Source organism: Rhinolophus sinicus, chromosome X (genome assembly GCF_036562045.2).
Source record: "Rhinolophus sinicus isolate RSC01 chromosome X, ASM3656204v1, whole genome shotgun sequence".
Taxonomy (NCBI): Eukaryota; Metazoa; Chordata; class Mammalia; order Chiroptera; family Rhinolophidae; genus Rhinolophus; species Rhinolophus sinicus.
Genome location: NC_133768.1, coordinates 26,157,238 through 26,171,042, shown reverse-complemented (window position 1 = coordinate 26,171,042; position 13,805 = coordinate 26,157,238). Strand labels below are relative to the sequence as shown.

At 36.9% G+C, this 13,805-nt stretch overlaps 1 protein-coding gene across 8 annotated transcripts in view; it reads left to right on the top strand.

The window, feature by feature from the left end:
* DMD (dystrophin) overlaps nucleotides 1-13,805 on the top strand; it is a 2,125,071-nt gene that overhangs the window by 690,720 nt on the left and 1,420,546 nt on the right. For all 8 annotated transcript variants that reach the window (XM_074323908.1, XM_074323912.1, XM_074323913.1 and 5 more), the window contains exon 13: nucleotides 7,418-7,537. In XM_074323908.1, the coding sequence (XP_074180009.1) occupies nucleotides 7,418-7,537 (120 nt within the window). The remainder of the gene's footprint in view (nucleotides 1-7,417; nucleotides 7,538-13,805) is intronic.

The following is a 13,805-nucleotide window of genomic DNA, read 5'->3' as shown; positions in this document are numbered from 1 at the left end:
GAATGTTTAAGCAGGAAGATTATCAGTAGACTTGAGTATCATATCTATATATTATTAGCCAATCACTGCATGTGACTTCCTCTGTGCTGCACCTGAAACCTTCCACCCCAACCCTCTCTCCCAATAATCTTGTTCTCTTCTTTTTCAATAATTATTGTCAGGCTAAAGGCATTTTGTAATTGTTTATTAGATGTTCTTGGTGTTCACTTTAATCTGATTTCTGATTTGAACGGTCTAACTGTATGCAGGATGTATGGTTGTATGCATGCATACATGGAGTGTAGAGGAAATAGGAAAGGCAGGAGAAATGAGGTCTGTTATGTAGTGTTAGGCTCTGTCTTCCTCGCTCCATGCAGTAGCTCCTCTGAAAAATGCTAACGTTTTAGCAATGTGTGAGACCAGTGTATGAAATCAATTAGTTTAAAACTACTCTTGTTGATCTCATGTACATAATTTGGAGATTAAAGTCTTACTTAAGGATTCAAAATTTATTATGTCTTTCTCGAGATCCTAAACCTTTGCTGTAACTTCAGCCCTTCTTTTCTTGGATGTCCAAAAATACATTCCCTTTCTATGTGGAATGCACTTATTATGCCTATTAGAGGATGGTAGGTAGCGTGATTGAGATGAGGGTGAATAGGCAATTACAGTACAACATGGAGAGCAGCATCAGTTACACAGAGGGGGCCCCCATAGTCCTGTCTTGGGGGATCAGGGGAGACCTCCTGAGGAGGTCTTTAAAAAGTAATGAGATACATAGACACAGACAATAGTTTAGTGGTTACCAGAGTGTAAGGGGGAAGGGGGGTGGGAGATGAGGGTAAGCGGGATCAAATATATGGTGATGGAAGGAGAACTGACTCTGGGTGGTGAACACACAATGGGATTTATAGATGATGTAATACAGAATTGTACACCTGAAATCTACGTAATTTTACTAACAATTGTCACCCCAATAAATTAAAAAAAAAAAAATTAAAAAAAAAGTAATGAGATAGAGCCATGTATGCTGCTACGGATCCAATTCTAACAAATTGTTAAGTAAATAGGGGGGAAAAGCAAAGTATAGAGAAATGTTTTAATAAATTATCAATAGAGTGAAAAGGATATATGTGTGTATGTATATATAGTGTAAGGATTTATATAATGCATTATATGTACTATATAAAACATGTATACATGTGTGTATGTATATATACATATATGTATATACATATATATATATATATATATATGAGAGAGAGAAAGAGACAGAAAGAAGGGGATAGCTGGGGTTAAGGGGGGCATAAAGACTTGAAAAGCTTTATAGAGGAAGTGAACTTTGAGTGAATTTTTGAAAGATGAGGGTGCTAGGTTGACAAAAGGAGGAACAAGTAGCCGGGACAGAGGAAGCCACTGGAACACTGACACAGATACAAGCAAAAGCCAACTTTTGTGAGAATGACTTCTTAGTAGATAGATATGCAAGCACCTCAGTGTGGCGCAAATGTGAAGTACACACCGGGGCGTGGATAGAAATGAGCCTGGACAGGTCGGTGCCAAATCACAGAGAGGCTTGATGTCATGCTGAGAGATGGGGTAATTGGGTCCTGCTAGCCAGCTTCAGGAAAGGAAGTCACACTATCAGGACTGTGGTCTTCAAAGATCACTTTTATGACAGTGATGAAACGAGAGGCCATTACTGTGGTCTAGACCAGAAATGGGGAAAACCCCCTAAGCAAAGGCAGTTGCAGGGGGGATGGAGAGGAGGATGTGTGCAGAAGGATTTGGTTATTACTGGAACTTTCGGGAAACGGAGAAGCCAAGGCTGACTTCCAAGTCATTTATCTGATAGAGAATCTAGAAAAGGGCAAAGGAGACAATCTTGGTGGCAGGCGCAGAGATGGTGAATACAATTTGGAACTTACTATATCTGAGGTGCCTAAGGCACATTCAAATGGTCACTGGCCATGTGTGCCTGTGGGTCTAGTTGTCAAGGGAGACAGAGGGGTATGGGTGACTGCTGCCTCTGAGCTTTAAGATCACCTCACATCAGTATGTTCCAGTAAAAGCCTGTCTTATAAAGTGTCAGTAATAATAAATCAGTGCAAATATGAAAATGAAGAAAAAATCTGGTAAGTTTAACAGATGCCTGCTTAATCAAAATAATGACAAGATATACGTAATAAAATACCTAGTATGTATATGTGCATGTGTGTAAATAATATATATGCTTTTAATAAAGGAAAACATACTTTAACAATCATATATTACAGCATTTTAATTTGAATACATTATCTTCGGATAGGCAAACACTTTAGCATACTTCTCTGAGGGTACATCTATATTTAGAATAATTTGTCTCATATTTCAGGCTTAATTAGCAAATCAACTGTAAATCTCCATTGTGTAAATCCAGCTATGAGAACTTTAAATCCATAAGCAGTAAATATTTAATTAAGAATTAGTTTTAAAATAGCTCTATAAAACTTTAATGCATTTTAAAAATTAGTAGTCTGGAGAATCCATGTTTTCTCAAAGAAGAAAGCAGGAGGGTATACTTTATATCAATGATCATGGTCTTTATTCATTGATACAGAGGTTGGCAGAAAATTTTAATGTTTTAGACCCACCGCTTTGAGTGTAGCATTTTTGCTACTTCTGAGAATCAACTTTAAAAAAAAAGGACTCTGGACATTGGATATTTTATAGTGTTCTGCCTTTTGCTGATATGGGGGGGGGATTAGCTAATACTGTGATATTCATTAATATTTATTTTCAGAGTTAAGGTCTGGGAAAATAGGAAATGTGATTACAGTGTTGCAGTAGCTTCTGTTTTGGAGCTATGGAGTCTGCTCCAAAAGGTCACTTCAACCTTTTTTTTATTTTAATCCCTGATTACGAGCAAAAGAAGAGATGTAATTTGCAAAAGTCATAGAAGTGGAAAAGAGATACTGGAAATAACTTAAATACAGTTTATGCTAATCTACACCAGTGCTATGCACTCTTCAATATTTTCAGCCACTGTAGAGAGCCTTTCCCATGTTTCTTTTATTTCCCTCTACTCAGTATAAGTCCAGATAGTTCTTGTGTTTGATTTTAAAGTTAATCAATTCAACCAGCTTTAGTGGTACTTTCTGTTAGCACTTCTGCAAAAGCATAAAATGTAAACCTTGATCAAGCCCTGATTATGAAACAAATAGATAGAAAGCAAAACAAAATCAGAAGTCTAAGTACTGGAGAAAGTAAATAGTACATTTGATCACATATGCTTTAGAAAGACTCAATCTGATTTTGGAAAATAAGCACTTCATAGATCAAACAATGCTCAAGTTCCTTTACTAACAAATGTTAAAACTGTAAAAATAACAACTTACATGTGAATATTGAACAGTATCGCATTATTTTTCTAGTCGTTTTTATTATGTATAATTATATATACTCTCAGACTTGAGTGATAGGGAAAAAAGAACTGGCCAAATTAAGGAAACTGACTTATTACATACTGGCTACCAAAATATTATTGTAATTATTATTTTTAAAATTCCTAGCTGACACATTTCAAATGTTCCCATTCCTGGCTTATATAACTCAGAAAACACAGACTCAACATGACTTTCAAGGACAACTCTGAATGTTAATGTTTCCATTTTTGGCCTCATAGCAGAAAGAGTTTTATTAACCAGTGTAAGCTCTGGAATGTCAAGGGCATGATAGACAGTATAGACTCCACACACAAAATAAATGCTTTGTCATTTTATTCTAAATTGGTTCACTTAAAAATGTAGCATGCAAATCTAGAGAGCAGAAGTAAAAGTAAGTGATTTTATGGTTCCTTAAAATGTTTAGACTTGAAAAATGAAAGTCCTGGGATAAAAATGTTCATGCATTTGAGTTTGTGATGCAACCAATCCTAATAGGTTCCCTTATACCTGCCATAAGGTTTGAAAGACTAAGAGGTAGTCTGATGGGTGCCAAGCATCATTGTTTCACGGGTAGGGACAGCATGTTTTCCAGAAAGTAGCAGGGCTTTTCCCAGACCTGCTTCTCCATTCTTCTGTTATAGAATAACATTTTCTAAGAAGCTAACTAGATGACTAGAAGTTTTGCATACTTATTCAGGGATGTCCCAGTAATAACTAGTATATCATGATAAAGTCTTGCGGGAATTGGAGCTTCCGTGCAGTATATCTAGGTTCTAGAGCAACCTCCTCTGTTTACGTCTCTGTTTAACCTTCTATTTGTTACTCTGTTTACCCCTGTTTCTCTTTACAAAATAATCGTATACTATGAGTTTTAAAAGATTGGAGTGAATACTGTTTTGTGGTTATATGTGCTTTCATTGTAATTACACTTGAAAAAAAAGATAATCCCTACTATTAAGTTGTAATCTTTTTTTTAGGTTGTAATCTTTATGTAATCAGGAAGGGAAAAACTCATCTGTGTATATTGCCATCACCTCTCCACATGGCACCATTCATTCAGCAAAGGTTTATTGATCTTTCGTTGCTTGGAATATGTAGTGAGAAGGACAGAGGACATCTCTGTTCTAGTGGATCTTACATTCCAATAATTAGAGACAAACTACAAATGACTAAACATAAGAAAATACTGACTAGTAAAAATATTTATCTAAACCAGACTGGCCTTTTGGCTCAGGTGGTTGGAGCTCCTTGCTCCTACTGCCGAAGGCTGCCGGGTCAATTCCCAAGAGGGACAGTGGGCTCTCAACCACAAGGTTGTAGGTTCTACTCCTCAAATTCCACAAGGGATGGTGGGCTGTGCCCCCTACAACTAAGATTGAACATGGCACCTTGAACTGAGCTGCCGCTGAGCTCCCGGATGGCTCAGTTGGTTGGAGCGCGTCCTCTCAACCACGAGGTTGCCGGTTCGACTCCCACAAGGGATGGTGGGCTGTGCCCCCTGCAACTAACAACAGCAACTGAATCTGGAGCTGAGCTAGGCCTTCCACAACCACGATTGAAAGGACAACAACTTGACTTGGAAAAGTTCCAGAAGTACACACTATTTCCCGATAAAGTCCTGTTCCCCTTCCCCAATAAAATCTTTAAAAAAAAAAAATCTAAAAAAAAATTATCTAAACCCTCATACACTGTTGGTATGGGAATGCAGATTGGTGCAGCCACTATGGAAGACAATGTGGAGGTTCCTTAAAAATGTAAGAATAGGATTACTATATAACCCAGCAATCCCCCTCCTGGGTATCTACCCCCCCAAAAGATCTGAGAACACTTATCTGTAAAGATATATGTGCCTGCAGTGTTCATTGAAACTTTATTTACGGTAGCCAAGCTGTGGAAACAACCAAAGTGTTCTTCCATAGATGATTGGATAAAGAAGATGTGTTATATATACACAATGGAATACTATTCTGCCATAAGATGAAATTGTGCTACTTGCGGCAACATGGATGGATCTTAACATTATTATGCTCAGTGGATCTTGACATTATTATGCTAAGCAAAATAAGTCAGACAGAAAAAGTCGAGAGCCATATGACTTCACTGATATGTGGGATATAAAACTGAAAGCAACAAAGGAACAAGACAGACAAAGAAGCAGAAACTCATAGACAATAGTTTAGTGGTTACCAGAGGGTAAGGAGGGAGGGGGATGGTAGATGAGGGTAAACGGGATCAAATATATGGTGATGGAAGGAGAGCTGACTCTGGGTGGTGAAACACAATATGATATATAGATGATGTGTTACAGAATTGTACCCTTGAAACCTATGTAATTTTACTACCCGTTGTCAATGCAATAATTTTTAATTAAAAAAGAAATGATGGAGAAAGAGAGTAACTAAGGAGCAGATTTAGACAGCATATTTATGAAAAGCATCTCAGGGCAAGTGACGCTTAAACTGAGTCCTGAATGATAAGGAGAGATTATTTTAAGATACAGAGGAAGAACAATTCATGTGAGAAAATAGCTAGACACATTTGTGGAAGAGAAAAAAGACAAGTGTCGCTGAAACAGTATCAGATATGCAATTAGATTGGAGAGGTAGGCAGGTGCTAGATCATAGAAAGATTTCAGGTAAAGAATTTGGATTTTCCTACTTAGTGTGATGGAAATCCATTGGTTTTGATACAGAGTGACATATGATTTATAGATGAGCAGAAGAGAAGGAACCAGCAAAGGAGCTAAAAAACAGAGCTTGGTGAGGTGGGAGGATAATCAGGAGAGGGTGGTACATGAAGCTCGGGAGAAAAGGATAACAAGAATGAAGGAATGGTTAATTAAGTTAGGAATTGAAATGTCAAGTAAGATGATACCAAAAAAATGCATATTGGATTTGGGAACCTGGAGGTTGATGACAACCTTTATAAGAGATGTTCCAATGGGATAATGGGCAAAGAGAATAGTAGGGAAAGAAAGTAGAAAGGGTGGAAACAACCAGAGTGTCCTTCGATATATGATTGGATAAAAAAGATATGGTACATATATGTAATGGAATACTACTCTGCCATAAGAAAAGATGAAATACTGCCACTGGCGACAACATGGATGGATCTTGAGAATATTATGCTAAGCAAAATAAGTCAGACAGAAAAAGTTGAGAACCGTATGATTTCATTCATATGGGGGATATAAAACTGAAAGCAACAAACGAGCAAGACAAAAAAACTCATAGACATGGACAACAGTTTAGTGGTTACCAGAGGGAAGGGGTAGAGGGGGGAGGTAGAAGAAGAGGCTAAAGGGGGTCAAATATACGGTGATGGAAGGAGGACTTACTCTGGGTGGGGAACAGATAATGTAATATAGAATTGCACATTTGAAACCTATGTAATTAACAAATGTCACCCCAATAAATCTAATTTTAAAAAGAAAAAAATATATTTTTTAGTGAAGAGGAACACGTATTAGGGCAGTAGCAGGAGGAATTTGTTGGGTCAAGAGAGTGTTTTCTTTTGGTTAATAATGGAGAACTTCAGTAGAGATGGTGGCATTGAAGATGCCAGAGGCAGCAGGTAATTTTAGGAGAAAAGTCCTTGAAAAGTGAGAGGAAGTGGGATAAGGGACAGAACATCCTACTGTACCTTTCTCAACAGATGCTCTCTCTGGAGTCCCTCCCTTTCCGTCTTTCTGGCACCTCATACCGCCCTTTTTCTGTTTTTTGTTTTTGTTTTCTCCTGTTTTGTTTTGCTACGAGTCCACATTCCTGTTTGTAATCCTTGGTTCCCCCCGTTTTCTGTTTTCAGTAAAGTCTCCTTATGCAAAAAAAAAAAAAAAAAAAAGAGTTCCATTAATGGTAGAAATGTGCACATTTTGCTGAGCATCATAGCAGAAAATTTGCTTGGAATGGTTCTTGTTTAGTAGAAAAATCACATTACTCAAAGCATGGCAGAAATAATAAATCACATACATTTGGGAAGAAATTTTAATTTCCTTTAAAAAATTTCTCTTTCAGGTGCTTCAAGAAGACCTAGAACAGGAACAAGTCAGGGTTAATTCTCTCACTCACATGGTGGTGGTAGTAGATGAATCCAGTGGAGAGCATGCAACCGCGGCTTTGGAAGAACAACTTAAGGTCAGATTATTTTCTCCAGCACACTAAATCTGTCATTTAAAGGAATGAATTGCTATTCAGAAAATACTTAGAAAATTTATCATGTAATTTGTATATTATAAATATCTAGAATGCAATATGTTTATTTAGACTAATTCAGATTATGTCCCATTTGTGCCTAATTACCTTTCATTAAGTATATATACACTGTTCATACTAGCTTCCTGGCCTTTGGGGAAATATATAAATGCATATATATATAAATGCATATATATATATATATATATACATATATATATATACATACACACACACACACACATATATACATATATATGTTATAGTCGAATAACATGTATTAGAGAATTGATCAGGGGAATATTATTTATGCCCACTTCAAACCTATAGTCTAAGAAAAGACAAAGGTAAAAAAAAAAACACAAAAAAGGGTCATATTCAGTCAAATAATGATAAATTGAACACCTTCAGTATATTTTTTATTGGAAACCTTCACTTGTCGTCTTGATGAGGGCACAGAAGCATGTTTAAGTCATTTAAGTTGTGTTGGAGCAGATACTTAGCCATTCAAGACCTCATTCAACCTGAGTCATGGTAATTGTGTCCTTGGAAACATGACCAGTACTTGTAAAGAAAGGGTAATGTGGATATTATCATATTGTTATCTTTGGTTCCTAATTGGGAATAATAAAGTTTTACTGTAGAAAATGAAAGCAATTTCAACAAAGCATATATATATATATGATTGGTGCAAAAATAATTGCGGTTTAAAGGGTTAAAAATAATTGCAAAAACCTCAATTACTTTTGTACCAGCTATATATTTATGAACATCAACAATAGGGAAAATGCAATTTATTATTCTAAATGTGACATGTTCTCATATATACACAAAGTTGAGATTCCAAATCTAATGATCACATAAGTGCTCTTCCTGGAGACAATTTAAATACAAATTGTAGAATATTTGTTACATAGATATATACACAACTATAGATTACATTGGAGGCATTCACTGTACTCACCAAATGCCTGCCTTTCCTTTGTGATAGTCAGGGGCCAATAGTCTGACATGTCTAAGGATCTAATCAACGTGGGTTTAAAATAGTTTTATCAGCTCAAGGTTGTTCTAAACATAGTTTCTCTTACCTAACCTATGACAAGGTTTCTTTAAGCTTTATCTCTGTTTTGTTCTCTTTTTGTGTTGTGTTTTTTTTTGTTGTTGTTGTTGTCTTTTAATCCCAGTGAAATGTCATTTTCTAAGGTTACTACTTTAGACTGTGGCTCTACAACAATGTTATCTCACTTTCCTTCATTAAATAACAAAGAAAAAACTCTTAAACTGCTGCAACTGAGCATTTAATACGTAATAGTGACACATGTTAATTGCTTATGTTTCAATGAAATTGTAGGGATTACAGATCTAAAAAGGCTTGTGACACCTGATATTATATCATTGCGTATATGATCAAATATATTGTGCGCATGCGCGCACACACACGCTCATGACCAGCTTATTACAGAACACTACTGTACCCATTTTAAGGAATTCTATAGTTGTGATTCAGTAGAGTAACTAATTATAGAATGGTAAAAATCTAATGCTCGACATTTCTCAGAAATTTTCAGAAAAGACAAGAGAAGGCTGGGGGAGGGCAGGGGTTGGGAGGGCAGACTGGTTAAAAAAATAATGGCGGAAATTTTTCTAAGTCATAGAGTATTACCAGTTAAAATAACAACATCCATTTTGGCATCACCAGACCTAGTACTACTAGCTCTGGAATATAATTATTCCAAGGTGATGGCTATGGGACTAGGCCACCCAGGAAAGTAGTCCACAGAACTCATAGATGGTGACTGGGTTAGATCTCAGGTAGGATAAATTAAGAGTGGTGGCCCTAAGCTTTTCTATATCAATTATCCTACTTTCTTTCGTTTTCTACCTTATCTGCCTTAATTTCTTTGACCCAGAGACATCTACTAAAATATCTGTGCATGTATTGGCTATCCCTAATTCACACAAACTCAATCTCCCTTTTTGCATGAGTACCTCCTGCTTAATTCGTGTTGACCACTGCCTCCCGTCCTACCCTTTTCCTTTTAACCTCCTTTCCCCATTTGATACCCTCACTTCCCTCCATATTGCTCCTTACTGTCACCTGACTTTAGATAATCTGACTTTAGATAATCGGTTAGGAGGAATTCAGTGGTGAGAAAGTTCCTGCTTTAACCTTTCTTTTCATTCCATCAGTTTCCTCAGTCCCAGAGGAATCCATGCTTGGATTCTTTGCCTTATTTGTCCATTGGAGTGAATTGCCCTGGAATGTTGGGCTCTCATTTACTGACTTTGAAATTTGGATGATTCTTTCTTCGGTTCTTTGCAAATGATATAATCTTGTCTTACCTAGTTTAATTTCTAAAAGGAAAGGGACGAGGAAGAGAAGTTGGTAGAGGAGGAGGAGAGAAAAAAATAATGAAGGATAAAAAGATAGATAGACAAATACATTAGAGGAGCCATTTAAACAGCATCATAAACATCCTCTGTACCTGATAAGAATCCCATGTGTGCGTCAGAGACCGTGGACCATCATATGTTTCATACTGGGCCCAGAGGAATTCTGTCAGAAGTAATAGGAAGAGTTTTAGGAAAGAGAAAGAGGTATATGGACTCATACAAGAAAAAAAAGAAAAAAACAAAAACAAAAACTGGCTGGGACCTGAGAAGAATCCTTGAGGGCTTTTATTGGAGTGAGGTCTTGTCATCCATAGCTATTACCCAAGGTCTGGTAGTATCGAATGTTCACCCCACACCTTCTTTCTCCACCAGTGTCTCCCACATCACCACAGTGCCTTAATCCATTTCACTGGAGTTTGCTGAAGTATCATCCAGAGCCTCAAAATGAATACCCAGGGGTCTTTAGTTAAGAGATGGCAGATTGGGAAAACTAGGAAAGGAAGTCCTTGATTTTACTACAATAAGAGAGAGATGTGGACTTATCTTGAGTTCGAATTCTAAAAATAACTCCTCATAGAATATCTTTACATGTGTTGACTTAGTTCTGTGAACTCCGTTGTAAGTTAGATTTCCTCTAACTTTCAAACACTTTTTGAAGTCTTTTTCAAAAGTTTGAAGAAAAACAAAGTTAGGTCAGAACATATGCTGAGGGATTCTGAAAGAGGGCATGGCTTATGAAGGATAATATTCTGAAAAGTGCAGTAAATTAAAAGTGCAGTAAATTAATTTGATTCGCTCTCTCAGAGGTTCAGCTTGTCCCTCAGCAATGTCATCCCGGTTAGAAATTTGTCCTTACCTTTAGAGGCTTCTAGGATATCAGAATGTTAGTCTGATTTGTAAGCAATGATGCCAATTAAGTAATTTCATTGAGAAAGCACTTGGCTAAGTAACTGACATGGCTATTTATGTAGTCTTCAGTCCTGGAAGAGCTTGCCATGTCTCTTGCTAAGCATTCTGCATTTCATTTTTTATTGTTTCAGTGAGTACTTGTAGTGTTCTTACTAATGTCCCAAGGATTGTGGTGGGCAACAGTGGTCAAAGAGTGAACAAAACAGAATTTGTCACCTTCTTCCCAGGTTAGGAGTGAGTAATTTATGAGCCGATTGCCGTCTTTGGAAACTTGAAACAGTGGTAGCCATTTCTCAGGTTACCTCTTTGAAATCAAACGCTGATTCCTTGTCATCCATGTTCACCATGGTAGACATGGTAGGCTTGGAGATTGCTCTCTTGGTACTCGTAAACTAGCAGAAGAAATAGATATTAATTAAATCTACCAAAATGAGCCAATATTTTAGGATGGTCATAACTTCCTTCTATGAAGGAAAGGAAAAAGGTTTTCTAATAAATTAATCTGACTTAAATTGAAGTTTGAAGGCATGAAATGATTCCCTAGGAAAGTGATGATTAAGCTGGGATTTAAAGGTTACATTGGAGGGAACTGTATAAAGTGTGTGTAAAGGGGATTGGTGGAGGTGGGTACAGTTTCCAGGAAGGAGAAACAGAGTATCAATTGTGCATGTTACCCACAACAAACTGAAAAAGGGCCCATTTAGCTACCACATTGTCAGAAGAGTGATGCTAAAGGAGCCTAGGCAGGTAGACAGAGACTTACCTTAAGAATTCGAATTAGTGTGTGACACTAAATTCCACAATAATTCTTTCAGTCAAAAACCACACTTTGAGCAGCAGCTGTCTGCCAGGATGACAGATGGGACTACAGTGGTGAAGGGAGGGAAGGGCCAACAGTCATGGTACCTGTCCTCCTGGACCTGCACTAATCAAATGCAACTAAATGTAAAATGATGGTCATGATGAGTTTAATGTGACAAAAATGTAAATTGCTAGATGACCTATCTTGCTCTAGAAGGTCAGAAAAGTAGAGGTGAATTAGGCAACACTGAAGAGTAGGGAAGTGTTCCAGACAGAAGAACAGTATTTATTTACTCATTTGGCAAATATATGTTGCATACTCACTAGGTGCTAGCCAAAAGTCTAAGCTTTGAGGTTGTGTGGACAGAACATAAATCATTCCTCAATGAAGCATATATACTAAGTATACATCATAATAAATAAACAAGTTTTATGCTATAAAAAAGGTGTTAAGAACCACAAGGAAAAATAGACCAAGGAAGGGAGCAGTTTGACATGAAGTAGTCGGGAAATTTTATTGAGAAAGTAGCATTTAAGAAACAAAAACTCATAGACACAGACAATAGTTCAGTTTTTCAGAAGGTAAGGGGGGCGGAGTGGATGGTAGAAGAGGGTAAAGGGGGTCAAATATATGGTGATGAAAGAACTGACTCTGAGTGGTGAATACAAAATGCCATAGATAGTAGTAGATGTAACCTGTATAACCTTGTAACCTATGTAATTTTACTGACCATTGTTACCCCAATTTTAATTTTAAAAAAAGGGAGAGAATGTAGCATTTGAGCAAGAACTAAAAGTAAGGGAGGTGTTTGGAGGTGCATAGGTCCCATGGGGCCATTTACATTTGAAAAACTGAAAAAAGACTCTAAATGTAGTATAACGGAAGCCTACTGTTCTAGGGAGATAGCTGTTTTCCAGTAGAAAAAGAAAGGCCCCCAAACATGGATAGGCCCATAGCTGGTGGGAGATGCTGTAATAAAAACACCTTCCGGAGCAAAGGCAGAACTATTGAAATCCCTTTTTTAGATACTGCGTTCTTCTGTACAAGTTAATACTTGAGCGTCCAGCTAGATGTATTAAAGGTGTCTAAGGTTACAGCCCCAGGAGAGTTTCTGGCATATAAAAGGCATTGGGATTATTTTGTTACATGTTGTTAAAGTTACTGTCTACCATTTTGGAGAATTAAAGTTATATCCGAAGAGCGGATGCTGACAAGCATGCCTTTTTGGAAAAGAATAGCCTGGAAAATGAATTTTAGAACAGATTATTAAACATAAGGCTGTACACACCTACTCAGTTTCTTGCTCATCTGATGAAGTCAGTAAACTTGGAATGTTTTGGAGGAATAATTCTAAAGATGAGAAAGGCCTCTAAGAGCTAAGATACATTCACTAAAATCCAGACATGAAAACCAACTGTACATCAGATGACATTAAACTATTTGCACAAATATTATGTGGTATTAAGATAAATTCTTTGGTGGATTTATGAAATTGGTCGATCCAGTGGAATGGAATGAATATAAAGTATTATATTTGATTTCCCTAAAGTATTTTGCAAAGCCTCCCATGATATGTGTGTGGATAAGGTGAGCGTTCCTATCTGTACATGGGTTGGTGGAGAACGTCTGTGTTTTAATATATTTTTCCTGATTACTGATTGATGTGCCAGAGAATTGGACTGAAAATAATTGGACTGCTATATTCAACCTGCAATGTCAGAAAATTTGGGTGAGAGAAGCCATTTGAGGATTTAGCGGGGCACTGTGTAAATTTCACCCAGACAGAAGTGGTTAATGGACGATTTCCTCTCCCACGTGACTTTGGAAAATGCAATATCCTGTGAAGTTAGAATGTCACATACAAATGTCGTATACTCATATTTCACTTTTTAAATCACAAAAAGTATGTTTATTGGAAATTTTGCTGCTTATAAAACGCAGTATCTGTAAATCAATTTGGTAAGCTTTTAATAAGAAAGGTCTGACTTCCCACCCATACACGTCAATGTAAATATATATGTATATAACTGTATAAAAATGTGCATATATATATATACACATATACCTATACATTTACATTTATGTTTTTCTCTATGTATGGTTGTA